Below are 16,903 nucleotides of genomic sequence, written 5' to 3' on the forward strand. Positions count from 1 at the left end.
TCGTTCAGGCAAAACAAACCAACAGTGCTCGATTTCTCAAAGCACCAAGATTCATCATGAGATGAGTTATAACTTGGGTGAGGTTTGTGGTAACACCATGTGACAGTCTCTTTGAGTAATGTTGAGTAGTGTTGGTTCTGGAAAGTTATCAATGACCGGGTCATTTCAAAACCAACACCACCTTATAAGGTGCTACATAATTGGGTCTCAGAATTCATAACTTCAATAACCTCTTTCTGAATTTTTTTTTATACTAAGCGCCTTGAGTGCCTTGTTGGTAGATACATGCGCTATATAAGACTTTGGTATTACTCAATAGAGTCACATGGTGTTATCGCAAACCTAAAAGTTTCAAATCCTACACAAAAATGGGGAGTTTGAAAAAAACGTGTTTTCCCTGAGTACCATTGACCCAAACATCAAGAGAACACGTCTTTAAGTACTTCCCCTTGATGTGTGTTTTCTGTCCACAGATTCACAAGCACAAGTCAGAGTTCAATCACCGTCTCGTCACTCTGCGCAACAAGAAGATTGATCTCATCAAGGAGATTCAGAAATGCCTGATGGAGCTGAAGGACATGCAGAAAGTACTGAGCGACGACCAGAAGAAGCCTCTGCCGGAGTGCCCTCAGCTGTATCCATGCGAAACTCCAGAAAAGTAGGTTTACCTCAAACCCCCCTCTTAAATAAAATTCATAATACCTGGGCCAAATTTCTTGGCTCTGCTTAGCTCACTGTCAAATTTTGTGTTTATGATCGCCATTCTCAGCAATACTAGTCAAGCACCAAATTTGCACTAGCTAGGGAGGCTGTGTAAGCAAAGAATGCCTAGAATGCTCTAAAACTCTCTCTTTTTTTCCCCTCTATCCATTGGGTTCTTTGCTAGTACAGTGATTCTGTTCGCTTTTCTGGGAGGTCTGGCTTCACAACCAGAATAAATGAAATAAATTAAATGGTTGCAATGCTACACTGCCTGCAAGTGGCACTGGGCCAATTTAATTGTGTGTAGGTGATGGAATAACAATTGATTCTTCTAAGTGGGATACTTTTTGGCAGCGGACCCACCAGATAAATCCATTGTTCTCATGAAAAGTGTGCATGCTCAGAACTATGTTAACAATGGAATTTTACCTGATAAAGTCTCCATATAATGCCACATAAATTCATGGCTGTCTTTTTTCACGCAATATTTTCCCATTGCCAATTTTATTCGAGATTGTACATTGTCTTAAAGCCATTGGACACTTTCGGAACATAAAAAAAATTAAAGTTCATAGATTAAAAAAATTACTTACAGGGTTTACAGAAGGTAATGGTGAAAGACTTCTCTTGAAATATTATTCCATGAAATGCTTTACTTTTTGAGAAAACATTAAAACAATATCAATTCTCGATAACGAGAATTACGGATTTATTTTAAACACATGTCATGACACGGCGAAACGTGCGAAAACAAGTGTGGGTTTTCCCGTTATTTTCTCCCGACTTCGATGACCGATTGAGCCTAAATTTTCACAGGTTTGTTATTTTATATATAAGTTGTGATACATGAAGTGTGGGCCTTGGACAATACTGTTAACTGAAAGTGTCCAATGGCTTTAACAGGAAACTTGAGTACACACGGGAGACCCTGATGAAGTTCAAGGAGCTGATGGTCCAGAAAGCCATCCAGGAGAAGACTGGAGGAGACGGAGGAGGAATGTTTGGTGGATTCGGAGGCAGTGGTGGAGACAACGCTCCTACTGATCAGGTAAACTTTCCGAAAATGTGCTTAGGGAGGACATCACATTCCAACCTGGGCTCAATTTCATAAAGGTGTTACGACATTACATTCCAACCTGGGCTTAATTTCATAAAGGTGTTACAACATTACATTCCAACCTGGGCTCAATTTCATAAAGGTGTTACTACGTTACATTCCAACCTGGGCTGAATTTCATAAAGTTGTTACGCAGAAAATACTGCTTAGTTAGCAAATTTCTTTGCTAAGCAAAACATTAGGGGGGCACCAGTTGCAACAATGTAAACTTGATGGAATTTTTGGCTGATAACCAGTTTCTGTTAAGCAATATTTTTTCTGTGTTGAGCAAGTTTTTTGCTTACAGGCTTTTTGAAACTGGGCCTTGGGTTGAATCTTGTTTTTTTCAGATTGTTTTTGATCTCCTCTCTCTAAAACCACATTCTTTTGATTCTCAAAATGTCATACTTTATCAACAATACTTTACTTCTTTATACCAAGTAAGTTTTATGGTGATTTTTTTGAGTTGTTACCAAAGTATACCCTCCCTTTATTAATCGATGTACAATACTCAAGACTATGAAATAAATATCTAATTCAATTGAAGCGCTCAAACAAAACTTCTTAAAAAATATTTGACCAACAGAAAGAGAAACCGAATGGCACTCCTCTCTCTTACCGTCACTCCTCGCTGATGTCTGCCAAGTCTCGTGCCGCCTCCAACGCGGACGCCGTCTCTGCTCTGTCCCCGCTAGAGCAACAGCTCCTCGCCATGGAGGAGATTCGAATGGTTCATCGTCAGGACGAGCTGATGACTCATATCCAAGACCTCATCGTGAGTTTCGACGCAGAGTTGCGGATGCTGCGACACGAGAAGTTCAGCTTTGACACTGACCTCAAGAATGCAGATTTGAGGTGAGAAAAGCGTTGTTAAAATCGTTTATGCTCAAACCGCCCTTGAAGTTTGGCATGTTGTATCGTGAGTTTTACACATGTGGTTGAAAGGCTCCAAACAGCCGTAGATACAGAGCGATTTCATTATAATAACAATAACAATATTGACTCTTATACAACACTCTTCCAAAGAATGATCTTTGTGCCTCAAACTTATTACCCCTGGTCACTCAACCATAATTTCATTTCTTACACCATCTCAGCTCCATGGGGAGTATACAGCCCGTGCTGCCAAATATGTAGCACACTAAGCTAAATCAAGCACAAAAACAATTACTGCCCTCACAGGTACCCATTTACCCCTGGGTAGAGAGAACCAATTGTAGTAAAGTGTCTTGCTCAGGGACACCAGTGTCACAACTGGGATTCGAACCCACACTCTGTTGAACAGAAGCATCAGAGCTTGAATTCGGTGCTCTTAGCCGCTCGGCCACGACACCCCACAAATCGATCATGGGGGCCCTCATAGCCCCTTTCTAAATACGTAAGAGATAATGTTATTATTAGTTGAACTTTAGCACACACAACAAACACTCTGTGTGGGTCTACCATAGGGAAATGGTTTTGTCGTTTTTATTGTGTTTATTTACTGTAGAATTGTTGTCAATATTCACAACGAACAGCCTAGGGAAATCATCTTTGTGCCTCAAACTTATTACCCCTGGTCACTGAACCATAATTTCATTTCTTACACTATCGCAGCTCCAAGGGGAGTATACAGCCCGTGCTGCCAAATATGTAGCACACGAGGCTACAGCTTTACATTTTATCCGAAGGACAAAGCATTAATTTATTTATATATTTATTTCCTCAAAACCTCCAAAAATGGAGAAGGTAAAAAGATTTATAAAAATTACATCAAAAATACAAAATAAGGGACATAAACACGCAAATAAAGAAACAGGATAATCCTGACACTCTCAGACGACCCCCAGACCATCCTGACAAAGTATGACACAGAGGGATTGTCAGAACGATCTGAGTGGCAGACCGAGAGTATCAAGGTCATCACATTCAAGAAACTGATTACGAAACAAAACTGTTTTTACACTATCACAAATACCATGGTTGACGCAGGTTACTTACTTAATTAATGATTTTTAAAGATCTTAAAAGTGTCTTGCTTGAGGCCACAAGTGTCACAACCGTGACTCGATTCAACACTCTGCTGATCAGAAACACCAGGGCCCAATTTCATAGAGCTGCTAAGTACAAAAAATTGCTTCTAGCATGAAATTTCTTCCGTAATAAAAACAGGATTACCAACCAAATTTCCATTTGTTGCGTATTGCTTGTTACTGGTATTCAACTGTTGTTTGCTTATCCTGATAATTACGTGGAAATTTGGTTGGTAATCCTGTTTTTATCAAGGAAGAAATGTCATGCTAAGCAAATTTTTGTGCTTAGCTTAGCTTAGCAGCTCTATGAAATTGGGCCCATAGCTTGATCCCAGTGCTCTTATACGCTCGGCCAGGACACGCAATTAATTTTGCATTCCTCCCTGTGTTTCTTGCTACAGACGAGTGACACTGTTTGAAGAGCTGCAGCTTCTTAAAGAGTTTGAAAAGAGGGAGAATGTCTTGGCAGCGAAGGTGGAAGGCAAAGTCAAAGAGAAATCAGACAGTCAACTGAAGGTAAATATTAGAGGGTAAAGGGAAAGAGAACAGTTTAGTTTGTCCAGTTGTTCCAAGGGTGGATTTGTGAATTCCAACCTAGTATGTTTTTCCTCACTAGTAAAGAAATAATAATGGTGTTCTTTTGTGATGGACAATGATAAAATTACTATTTTGGGACATTCTACCTGGATTTATATAGAAAAAGCCAAGCCAGCCTGCAATATGGTATTTTGTGGTGAATGCATCTACCCAGTACACAGTCAGCCTTCCAACTATCTGAGTATTCATAAATACCCCAGACAGTTTCTCTACTCCTATTGGTGGAGAGCGCGTCACGTGGGTGTGCAGAAACCTTTTGTTAATGACCGGTAAAAAGTGTTAATTCATGAGCGTGACACGCGACCTTGCACCTGTTCTTATAAGACAGTTTCTTCATTCCTATTGGTCGAGAGCAACGGCTGAAACAGCATTCCCTTATAAGGAGTTGTTTACGCGAGGGCAGCGGAGGGCTCTACCATTTCATAGGTGGAGGGTCGTTGTGTTGAAAGAAATCATTTAACAATTATAATTTTTGCATTTATTTTACTTTTTTACCAAAAAGTGATGATGTTTTTGACCGAAAAGGTATTTATGAATGGGAATCAAAGTGTGTTGAATCGGTTTTCAACTAGTGGTTTAAACCCGCCGAGGCCTGGTTCTTGATAATTTACCTCGACTTCGTCTTGGTAAATTATTAAGAACCAGGCCTCGTTGGGATTAAACCATTAGTTGAAAACCTCTTCACCACACATTGTTTCCATTATTAAGTATCATCAACTTTGTTTTGGAATGATAGATGAGCTAAGCCAGCCTGCAAAATGAATCAATCTACACAGTTCACAGTTAACCCTCCTACTGTCTGATCGTTCAATTCCGTTATTTTTAACTCCTAGGTTGCAGAGTGTCAAACGAAGCTGGATGGCAAACGTAAGGACATCGAACGACTGAACGAGAAAGAGAAGGCACTGTATGCAAACTTCCAAGCATCCCTAGGGGAAAACAACAAGTTTGCAGAGTTCCTGACCAAGGTCTTCAAGAAGAAGATCAAACGAGCAAAGAAAAAGGCTCAGACTGAAGAAGGTAAAGACAAAAAGTCAAACAAATTTCCTGGTATTTTGTATTTCGTAACCACATAAAGAATGCAAGAGTAAGGCTGGAGACGCAGTTGGTACTCATTTCACCTCACTAAATATAGATGGGCTTAATGTTTTTGATGAAATTAATTTGACAATTTTTACTGATGTTTTGGGGTTTTTCATTCAACATGTAGATGATATTCAGCTTATAATATTCAGTTGACGGACCTTTTTATTGTACTTTTAGTGACAAAAAAGACAATCTATACGCCTCTCTTAATACTTATGCATGACGTCATAATTCTTACCCAAAATGAGGCTATGGGCGCACGTTCCCCTTCATTTGCAGTGGCTGCGCCCATCGCCTCATTTTGAGTTGGCATTGTGACGTTTCTCATGCATAAATATTAAGAGAGGCGTATGGCAATACCTTTAAGTAACTGCATAAAGTTGAGCCAAAATGTTCATGGGTATTCCAAACCGTGTTGTAGTCGAGACCCCAAAAAACCAAGAACGAGACCGATAGTCTGAGACCTAGACCGAAACTGATTGATACTGAGACCAGAACACCAGAGAAGACCAAGGCTCGTTACCTGCAAAGCCGGCCTCGAGACCAGTCTTGACACCTACAGCACTGATTCTGAGGACACTGTCAACTCTGACGAACGGTTGCCTGTACGCAAGGCTTAGTTCATCTGTCTGTTTATATTAGCTTAATCGTCTTTTATTGATGTCTGTTTTTTTTATTTTATTCGTAGGCTCTGATGAAGAAAGTGAAGAGTCGTCCGACGATGAATCTGATTGGTCGAGTGATGAGGAAGACAGCGAGGAGGAGAGCCTGGATGACACCGTCTGCCCTCCAGGATGTGATCAGGTATTGTGGGATGTGATTTCTCCATTTTTAAGGCCATATGACACTTTTGGTTAACAGTATTGTCCAAAGGCCAACACTTCGTGTATCACAACTTATATATAAAATAACAAACATGTGAAAACTTAGGCTCAATCGGTCATCGGAGTCAGGAGAAAATAACGGGAAAACCCACCCTTGTTTTTCGCACGTTTCGCTGAGTCATGACATGTGTTTACAATAAATCCGTAATTCTCGAGAATTCATAATTGTTTACTGTTTTCTCAAAAAGTAAAGCATTTCATGGAATAATATTTCAAGAGAAGTCTTTCACCATTACCTTCTGTAAACCCTGTAAGTTATTTGTAAATCTGTGAACTTTTTTTTTCTTTTCTGTTTCGAAAGTGTATAATGGCTTTAAGCGGAAATCTCTTTTTTTTTAACACGACCCCCAAAAAATAAATAAACAAATATTCATTTTCTCTAGTTAGGATCATTTTCATAAAAACATGAAAATAAAACCATATAGAAAGCACCAGATTGCAGAGTAGGGCTTTAAAAAAAACACATTTATGTAGGTAGGCTTCACAATTTCAAGCTTTTACGTTTTGCGCTCACAGTTACACGCAAATCAGGAGTGTGGTCGGCAAACTTCAAAGGGTCATGGTGACCTGTTTGTGTACTGAACCCCTTGAATGACTACACTGTCTCAGAGGAGGGGTGACATAGAGGATTACATGTAGTATGAGCCAGGTTGATTGAACGAATCTTATGTTATTTTAAAAAAAATAATAAAAATGCCTCACGCTACTGTCATCTTTCTCTTTTCAGGCCCTGTTTGACAACACCTGCGCTCTCCGTGAGAAGCGTTTGGACTTTGAGGAGTTACTCGCAGAAGAGAAGAAGATTGCTGAGGGTTTGAAGAAGGAAGTAGATGCACTGACCAAGAAGCAGAAGATTATCGACAATGGCTTGAAGACGGCTGAGGCGGATCTTGAGGCTTTTCAGGTGAGTGGATTTTCGTTGATTAGTACTGGCTGCCTGTTAACTTAAGTTTTTTTTTTTTTTTTTTATCTCAAAACTCTCCTTCACAATTTTTTATTTATTTTAATATAAGTTTGCTCAAAGGCTAAAAAGGCCGAACAAAAAAGCCACTAAAGTCATTGTGGTCCAGTGATCAGGGCCCAATTTCATAGAGCTGCTAAGCACAAAAATTTGCTTAGCATGAAATGTCTTCCTTGATAAAAACATGATTACCAACCAAATTTTCAGTTGCTGTATATTGCTTGTTACTGGTAATCAGCTTTCGTTTGCTTACCCCGAAAATCACGTTAAAATTTGTATGGTAATCCTAATTTTATCAGGGCAAAAATTTCATGCTCAGCAAATTTGTGCTTAGCCGCTCTATGAAATTGGGCCCAGATTGCAGGACATACATGTACAATCACAAGTTTGTGGGTTTGAAACAGCTGATTTCAAAATGACTAGAAAGGGTATTTTCATCTAGTTACGGAATCACAATTTCTTGGTTGTCCTGGACGGTACTTATATTCCGGTCGTCCTGGACAAATTTTTGACGAGGTCCCATTCTTGCTCTGTCGAACCTTTAGCTTGAGAAGCAGCAGAAGTTGAACGAGCTCGACGTTGTCGTGACTCTCCGTTTACATCAAGTGGAGTACATGGTCAACGGAGCAGTACCCCAAGATATATCACAGTGTCTCGTCTTCAACAACGCCAGCATGGCGAAACTACAACGACGTATTCAAGAACTGAAGGAGGAGAAGACTGCGCAAAGACGCCACTACAAGTAAGTCAAAGTTTAGAGTAATATTACCATTTTGTTAAAACCTAGGACCAGAGCTGCATAACAGCCAATTGTTTTGCTTACTGTGCAATTTCTGTTTCAGAGCGCTGCTTCAGAATGAAAATGAATGATGTAACAATGTTAATTCATAGTGAACGCACAAGCTGGCCGTCTACTTTTTTTGCTAGTTAGCACGAAAAAAGTCTTATAGTTAAGCAGCACTTTCAAACTGTGCACTGATGTAGAGCTCAGCAAGTTTTTTAAAAGTTAAGAAAATTTGAAGACTTCACACAGCTTTGACAATACCCGTTTTGAACTTTTTAACAGAGAACATCGTCAGCAGCACGTCCAGCTTATCAAAGATCGTAAACTGATGGAGGCGCGCATCACCGAGCTTCAAGAGAAATGTGATGAGATGATGCGACTGAAGTTTGGCCGCATCATCGATCTGGAGAAGCTGGAGACAATCGGAGTGAATCGTACCGTGGAGGAACTCAAAGAGAAGCTGAGACTGAACGAGTTTACCAACGCTGATGAGCTGCAGAAATGGGAGGTAAAGGCCGAGTCATGACGATCACGACGCAAAGAGAACGCATTATATTGGTTGAATTGTTCCACGCAGAATACGCACACGCTCGTTCAACCAATAGAATGCGTTCTCTTTGCGTCGGTATCGTTATCGTTACAATGGGACCGGGCCTTTAGTGGGAGACGGGAGGAGGAAGTTGCCAGTTGCTTTTAGGAATAGGAAGATCTTTGATGCGTCAGGATTTTTCCCGATATTAAGAGTTTCTTAAGTCCTCTTTTGCTGTCAAACTGTCTTGGTGAACTGGGCTGAGACCGAACGAGTTTACCAACGCTGATGAGCTGCAGAAATGGGAGGTGAAGGCCGAGTCACACTGCAGCGATAACGAAAACGATAATGACGCAAAGAGAACGCATTCTTTTGGTTGAATTGTTCCACGCAGAATACGCACACGCTCGTTCAATTAATAGAATGCGTTCTCTTTGCGTCGTTATCGTTATCGTTATCGTTATCGCTATCGCTGCAATGGGACTGGGCCTTTAGTGGGAGACGGGAGGAGGAAGTTGCCAGTTGCTTGTAGGAATAGGAAGATCTTTGATGCGTCAGGATTTTTCCCGATATTAAGAGTTTTCTAAGTCCTCTTTTGCTGTCAAACTGTCTTGGTGAACTGGGCTCTGCTTACAGCCGAATTTTGTGCCCTTTTTCACTCACTGAAAGCGCCAAATTTTGGTGCCAGTTGCGATGTGTAAGTGAGGAATGCCTGGAGTAGTACACACACAAGCAAAAATTTGCTGCTAACCCGTAGCTGAATTCCCCTTTTACCAAAATTATTGACTGCCCTGTAGCAAGGGATCACACCCACAGGCCTGTATGCTTCGTTTTTGAAAAAGGCAAGGGCACCAAGGCATTTCCTCTTTGGCAAAGGGCACCCTTCGAGGAAATTGTAAATTTCTACTGGAGCATTTTAAGGGCACCGAGGCAATGGCAAGGGGCAACGGAGGCAATCGCCTTCGTTGCCTCCCTGAAGTATTAGGCCTGCGCCCAAGTTTGCAGTACAACCTGGGAAGCGACAGCCAAGCGACCTGCATTATCATGATTATTGGGCTAGTTAATTTGTCATTGTTCAACCCCAAATCATTTGAAATTATTATGTGACCCAATCTGTGAAAATGAGTCACATGTTGCCCAATGCAATATTAAGTTATGGACAGTTTAATGTGGAAAATGAAAAAAAAAACCTTTAGAACACTTACTTTAAGGCAATAAAGCTATGAATACAACAATTTTGTGATCATACTTATGTCTAATTTGTATCCTTTTGCACACAATGGTAGTTTAAAATATCGTTTTACTTGTAATTCGTTTTCCTCAAAAAAATGGTGTAGTGGCTAATTTCAAACGGGAGTAACTCAGCATCGCGATACACCCCAAAGCTTAGACACATACCAAATTACTGCTGCTGATGTGTGCTTTCCAGTCATGCATATAACTCAATTCTTGAAATTGCCTACATGTGACTCATTTTCACAGAGCGGTTCACATATACACAGTCAGTTTTCCTTGTGTTTTAATTTTTAAGCAGTCACAACCGCTATCGGTGCTCCAACACTCTATTTACTAGCAAAGAGATAAAACAAAGTTTCCAATTTGTTTTTCATAGAGCAAGATTGATGCAAAGAAAGCCCGCATCACCGAGCTGATCGAAGACAACACCATGAGACTTCAGCAACTGACGATGCTCGTTGGTGACAATAAGAATCTAGAGAAGACGCTGGATGCAAGACAGACCAATCTGGTGAGTAGAGCTTTAAAGAGATTTGGGATTTTCAATTTGATAATCCAAGTTTTTTAAAGTTACACGTTGCCTTGGATCAGTCGAGTTGGTCTTTGAAAAGTGTTGTAACTGTTTGTTATAGAATGCAGATGGGTAGAAAGATGTTGTAAAAGTAGAATGCAATGATCCACACAAACGTGCCTCGAAATTGCACGGTTTTCCTTTTACCTCGTCGACTAACACGGTTCAAAAATTGACTCCCATAAATGGCCGACCGTGTTAGTTCGCACAGTAAAAGGACAACCACGCATCTTCGAGGCAAATTTGCGTGGATCAATGTATTCTACTTTTAAAACATCTTTCAAACCATATGCATTTTATAAAAAACTGTTACAAATGCTTTTTATAGACCAACTCGTCTGATCCAAGGCAATGTGTTCCTTTCTGAAAATGCCTATAGTCACACAATTCTTGAAAATAAATACAATTCTTGAAAACTTTACCCTTGTATAATTTCCAAAAATATTCATCGGGTAATCAAAGATTCTCTCAGGCATGATACTTCACGGAGGCAACTAAAGCAATTGCCTCCATGCCCCCTGGTCATTGCCTTGGTGCCCTTGAATTGCTACAGTCAGACAGTAGAAAAATGTACAATTTCCTCATTCATGTCATAAGGTGCCCTTTACCCCCCCCCCCCCCCTCCCGGCCAAACAAAAAGTAAAACCAAAATTGACGATTTTAAAAGGTTATCAATTTTCAGGCAAATAGGATGTTATGCTGTAAGGCTTGCCAAAAAAGCAGGGATAAAATTTATTCTGTGTGTGTGCTTCTTGAACACATATCTGCGTCCCTCACAATTCAGCTCCTCAGCTGTCAGTAAGGCATGTAAGGATGACTATAGACTCCCAAATAATTTTTATAACTCATATTTTTTATGATTTTATATGAACTCTTCACAGACTGAAGGACCAAGATCGGTAAATTGATTTCAGAGTTTCTTGTACAATTATTATTTTGGATAAATTGTTTCCAATCATGTATTGCATGTTTAATATCTAAGCAAATATTATATATAATATATGGCTCACCGCTTACTTCATTTACAAATGTCGTAATACATAACATCAGCAGTATAAACAGCTCTACCAAACGGGGTCCTGGGGTCGATTTCACAAAGAGTTAGGACTAGCCCTAACTTAGGACTAGTCCAAGGAGATATAAAAAACGCATGGTTAGTGCTAAGTTAGGACGGGTCGTCCTAACTCGAGATAAGACTAGTCCTAGCTCTTTGTGATATCCACACCTGTTCAAAGAGCTGTTTTAGCACAAAAAGTAGCTAAAAATAAACAAACTTTACTTACCAGAATAAGGTTACCAGCCAAATAATGTACAGTTTTTGACTGGTACGGATACTGGTATCCTGCTAATTGTTGTTATAACACCCAAAACAAATATTCTGCCTTTTCATTGGTTTAGAGAGCGTCACATGATATGTCTTAGTTTGACTAGAAACGGCGGCCGTGTGATAGTGCATCAATTGACGTGTGATAGTCCGACGACTATCACACGGCGTGCAGTACCCAAACGTCAATCAGATGTGCATCTGTGTATCTGAAACACGCGTACGAACGTTACGTGTACGAGGATAATAAACAGTCTGTTGGGGTGTTATAAAACAAATATTGACCGCTTTTACTCATGCTATGGTTAAAACTCCGACTCCCTCGGTGATCCCCGGACTGTTCCATTTTTCCCTCGGCTGTGCCTCGGGAAAATAGAACGCTCTGGGGATCACCTCGGGAGTCGTAGTTTTAACCATAGCATGAGTAAAAGCAGTCAATATTTGTATATTAGTCACAAAACTTGTAAGCAAAATTTTCTGCTTTAGCAACTCTTTGAACTTGAGTCCTGATGGGCCCAGTTTCATAAAGTTGTTTGGCAGAAAATACAGCCGTCGATTTCACAAACTCTTCCTAACTTAAGACTAATCTTAGGACTTAGGACGAGTCCCAATCCTGCACTGTATCATGCAGACCTTAAGATTAATCCTAAGTTAGGACGAGTTATAACTCGAGATAAGACAAGTATTAACTCTTTAACTCGACGGCTGCTGATGCAAATTTCTGTGCTGAGAATGAGCGGGGAACCAGTTGCAACAATGTAAACTTTATGAAAAACTGGCTGGTAACATGTTTCTGAAAGCAATATTTGTCTGTGCTTAAAATGTTTTTGTGCTGATAGGGTTTATGAACTTGGGCCCAGGTCTGGAAGCAATGTGATATTTATACAGATGGTATATGGGTTAGCCATAAATCATGGTGTTCATGAATGCATGCTTAATTAAAAACTCTCACTTTTATCCGTCTACTATTAGTTCATGTTGTTTAAACTATGTCACATTGTTTGCCAAAAAAAGTGCCCTTGTGCTTCCGTGGCTTTTTCTGGCAGGCAAGATACTTGAAGGTCTTGTAACAGTGTAAAGAGCTAATTTTCCAAGTGTTACGGCATTTACCGCGCCATGAAAATGGCAGTTCCATGAAAATGTAAGATGTTTAGACATTGTGCCTGCAGGAAGTATAAAGGCCTTGTGGCTTTTGTAAACTTGTGACGTCTTAAAATGTGACCCACTCTGAAAATGAGTCGCATGTCGCCCTAAGCAATATTAAGTTATGAACAGTTTATGTGGAAAATGTAAGATCTTTAGTTGCATGGTTAACCATTAGAACACTTACTTTTAGGCAATAAAGCTATGAATACAAAAATTTTGTGATCATACTTATGTCTAATTTGTATCCTTTTGCACACAATGGTAGTTTAAAATATCATTTTACTTGTAATTCGTTTTTCACAAAAAATGGTGTTGTGACTAATTTCAAATGGGAGTAACTCAGCATCGTGATACACCCCAAAGCTTAGACACATACCAAATTACTGCTGCTGGTGTGTTCTTTCCAGCCATGCATAGGTCTATAACTCAATTCCTGAAATTGCCTACATCTGACTCATTTTCACAGAGCAGGTCACAAATGGTCAAGACAATTGCATGCATTATAGCTAGTCTCTAATGTAATACTGGTAATAATAGCACGTTTCATTTCTTGGTATTAGGAAATGTTCGGGGAACATGGTTCATTTCATTCCCTTTTCATATTCACATTGCTATGGTTTAGGTGGGGTTGTGCGTTAGAGGGTTCCTTGTACAAAAAGATAGAATACATGATTTGGTTAAAATATATATTTGGGGCTGCTGGGTTGAGGTTCAAGCAGGCATTCTGCACTGACATGACATAGGCAACAGAGTAGCCACTGTCCAACTGGCCAGAGTTAAGTAGTTTTAGCATTTGGTCTGCAACCCCACAACCAAACAAGTCTGGTCAGGGCTTGAAATACCAAGTACAAACTGAAGCGGGACCATAGGAGGTCCCCGATTGCAGGTGTTTACACACTTGTTACACACTTGTGTGTTCTTATACAAGCCGACCTATTGACCCCTTGCACGCGCGTCACACGCGGCGACTGGTGGCAAGCTCACCGTGTTGGTGGTCAATAGGTTAACGTGTAAACGCCGCGTCGTCTAAAATGCTCACTTCACTGAATAACCATGGAATAATACACATTGACATTGACCACCAAAATGGCGCATCCAAGATTATTCTGATGATGACGCCAGGTGAAATGGGTCAATAGGGGGGTTTCAACAAAACAACAATGCATCCAACAAGGTTTTCTTTGTTATAATGGTACACAAAAGGAAATTATAGAACAACAAAAGCAGGATCCCACAAACTAAGACCGAAAGGATGTTTGAGTTGACAAGCTAAACTTTTGTTGTTTTATGACAGGGTGGCGAGTTCACGGGAAGTCGGAAAGCGGACTTGGAGGAGAGAGGTCGCTTGATCCAGCTTGTCCAGGTGAGTAAAAATAGAAATCAATACAGTGTGGTGTGTCGTGGCCGAGCAGATAAGAACACCAGACTCAAGATCTAGTGTTTCTGATCAGCAGAGTGTGGGTTCGAGCCCTGGTCGTGACACTTGTGACCTTAAGCGAGATACTTAACTACTATTGCTGCGTCCTTCGAATGGGACGCGAAGCCATAGAATGTACTGTTCAGAATGTACTCTTTAAAAGCGAAACCTCTTTATAGAAAGTATAGAACCTCTTTATTGGCATAACCTTTTTATAACAGTGCTTATATTTAGCCTATAACAAGGGTTGACTTTAGTACATTTATGATGTATTTTTGCTGCCAAGAAAACGACTTACGTTTTTTTAATTTTTTTTATTTGATGATTAAATTGTTTAATTTTTAACTTCTGTCGTGTAATTTTGGGGATGTTAATATAAAATCTAATTGAATCGAATTTAATTTAATTTAATTAAAGTTATTGTTATTTTCTTTGTTTAGCTTCAAGCACAGGAGATTGAAGCTCTGAAAGAGGAGATTAGTCTCCTCTCAAGGAAGGGTGGTCACATTCTACCCCCTACCCAGCCACCAATACAGCAGTCTTCAACACACAACATGCATCCAGACCATCAGTAATGGTGGTAAAGATAGTCTTCGTTCCAGCCTGAATGGAAACAAATTACATCCAGAGCATCCACTGATAGCAGTGTGGTTAGCAGTAGAGCTAGTCTTCATTACAGACTTCAACACAATACATGCACCCTGACCATCAGTAATGGTGGTAGAGTTAGTCTTCGTTCCAGACTGAATGGAAACATTTCACATCCATCCCAGCCACCCATACAGCAGTCTTCAACACACAACATGCATTCGACCATCAATAATGTTCAGCTGTAGAGCTAGTCTTCGTTCAAGACTGAATTGAAACATTTTACCTCCAACCCAGCCTCCGATACAGCAGTCTTCAACACACAACATGCATTCGACCATCAATAATGTTCAGCTGTAGAGCTAGTCTTCGTTCAAGACTGAATTGAAACATTTTACCTCCAACCCAGCCTCCGATACAGCAGTCTTCAACACACAACATGCATCCAGACCATCAATAATTGTGGTAGATGGTAGAGCTAGTCTTCGTTCCAGACTGGATGGAAACAAATTACTTCTGAAGCATCCAGTGATAGTAGTCTGGTTAGCAGTAGAGCTAGTCTACATTCAAGACTTCAACACATAACATGCATCCTGACCATAAATAATGGTGGTAGAGCTGGTTTTTGTTCCAGACTGGATGGGAAAAATACACTTCCAACCTAGTTTTGGATTGCAGTCTGGTGAACCATAGAGCTAGTCTTCATTCAAGACTGACTGGAAACATTTCACTTTCGACCCAGCCACGGATTACAGTCTTCAGGATAAGAGGCCTGGGTCATAAATCCAAATCCATGGCTTTGTTTCACAAACGCAAGAAAGAGTAGTTGAATCAGAGCAATGTTCAACTTTTACTTTCACGTACTATTGGACAGAGTAAAGTTTCTTTATTTTTATGGAACACAGATCTAAACAAAAAAATTAATTTTCTTGAAACAAAATTGTTAACGTAAATCCGTCCTCAATATTTAATCATTTGAAGATGCATAGTGCTATGTAAAATCCAGCAATATTTAAATTTTACTTTCAAGTAAGATCGGACACATCCAAAATTTGTGTTATTTTTTACAGAACATAGATACCTTAAAAGTAACATGTGATGAAACAAAGTTGCAAATGCAAAAAACATTTCCGTCCTCAACTTTTAAACCTTCAAATAACGTGAGTATTTTCATAAATAAGTAGAGTTTTACAATAGAAATATTATAATAGATGTTAAATATTATTCAAATAAATTGTTCCTTAGTTCCCTGTACTTTGTGGTATTTCAGATTCTTAAAATATTTTAAGTACATGAAAGCTCCGTCCAAAATTATAAACCAAGTATTTAAGCTTCATTTGTAAAACTTCAGAATTTTAAAGAAGACTTTGTGAACCTGTTTACAATACTTGTACTTCTAGACTTTTCAACTTGTAAATTTTGCTCTGTGAAAAAAACGCCTTCTATTATTCAATTTCATGGCTCTGCTCTCCCCTGAATTCTGCGCATACGATCACCAATCTACGCTTATTGTGCAAGCGCTGAGTAACGTGAAGTGCGCACGCAAATGCGGAACTCCCTGCTTCCTTGAGCGCCGATTCTTTGCTTACAGTAAGCATAGCCATGAAATTAGGCAAAGATCTATTGTACAAGTCATGCCTTACTATTAATTGTATAAAATAAAAATGTTGCCTCAAAGAAATTCCATCCACCATCTATACTTAATTAACATCCGTCCAATTATTTCTTAAATTAACCAATGAATGTTCACGTGCCTTAACAAGCATATTCTATTTTTTATGAAATGATAATAGTATAATTTTGAATTTATTTGGATCTTCCAAGTGGTTTGGGTTTAATAGTTGATTTGAAGATGATATTTTTTCTGTACTTTCAAAGTTGGTGTGAAACTGAATAAATACTTTGTTTTTACTCTGAGAACAAGTGTCTAGAAAGCTTGTTTTTAGGTGTTGTTTTATAAATACTACGTT

The 16,903-nt window shown here is 39.5% G+C and overlaps 1 protein-coding gene across 1 annotated transcript in view; it reads left to right on the forward strand.

Moving 5' to 3' along the window:
* LOC139951765 (cilia- and flagella-associated protein 44-like) overlaps window positions 1–16,894 on the forward strand; it is a 42,727-nt gene extending 25,833 nt beyond the window's left edge. The window contains 12 exon segments of the mRNA XM_071950842.1: window positions 474–658; window positions 1,606–1,750; window positions 2,385–2,653; window positions 4,212–4,326; window positions 5,241–5,427; window positions 6,182–6,297; window positions 7,105–7,281; window positions 7,884–8,080; window positions 8,405–8,630; window positions 10,264–10,398; window positions 14,223–14,291; window positions 14,786–16,894. Of these exon segments, the coding sequence (XP_071806943.1) occupies window positions 474–658; window positions 1,606–1,750; window positions 2,385–2,653; window positions 4,212–4,326; window positions 5,241–5,427; window positions 6,182–6,297; window positions 7,105–7,281; window positions 7,884–8,080; window positions 8,405–8,630; window positions 10,264–10,398; window positions 14,223–14,291; window positions 14,786–14,920 (1,956 nt within the window). The 3' untranslated portion in view covers window positions 14,921–16,894.
* Window positions 16,895–16,903: the final 9 nt, after the last annotated feature.

Source organism: Asterias amurensis, chromosome 19 (genome assembly GCF_032118995.1).
Source record: "Asterias amurensis chromosome 19, ASM3211899v1".
In the NCBI taxonomy this organism is placed as follows: domain Eukaryota; kingdom Metazoa; phylum Echinodermata; class Asteroidea; order Forcipulatida; family Asteriidae; genus Asterias; species Asterias amurensis.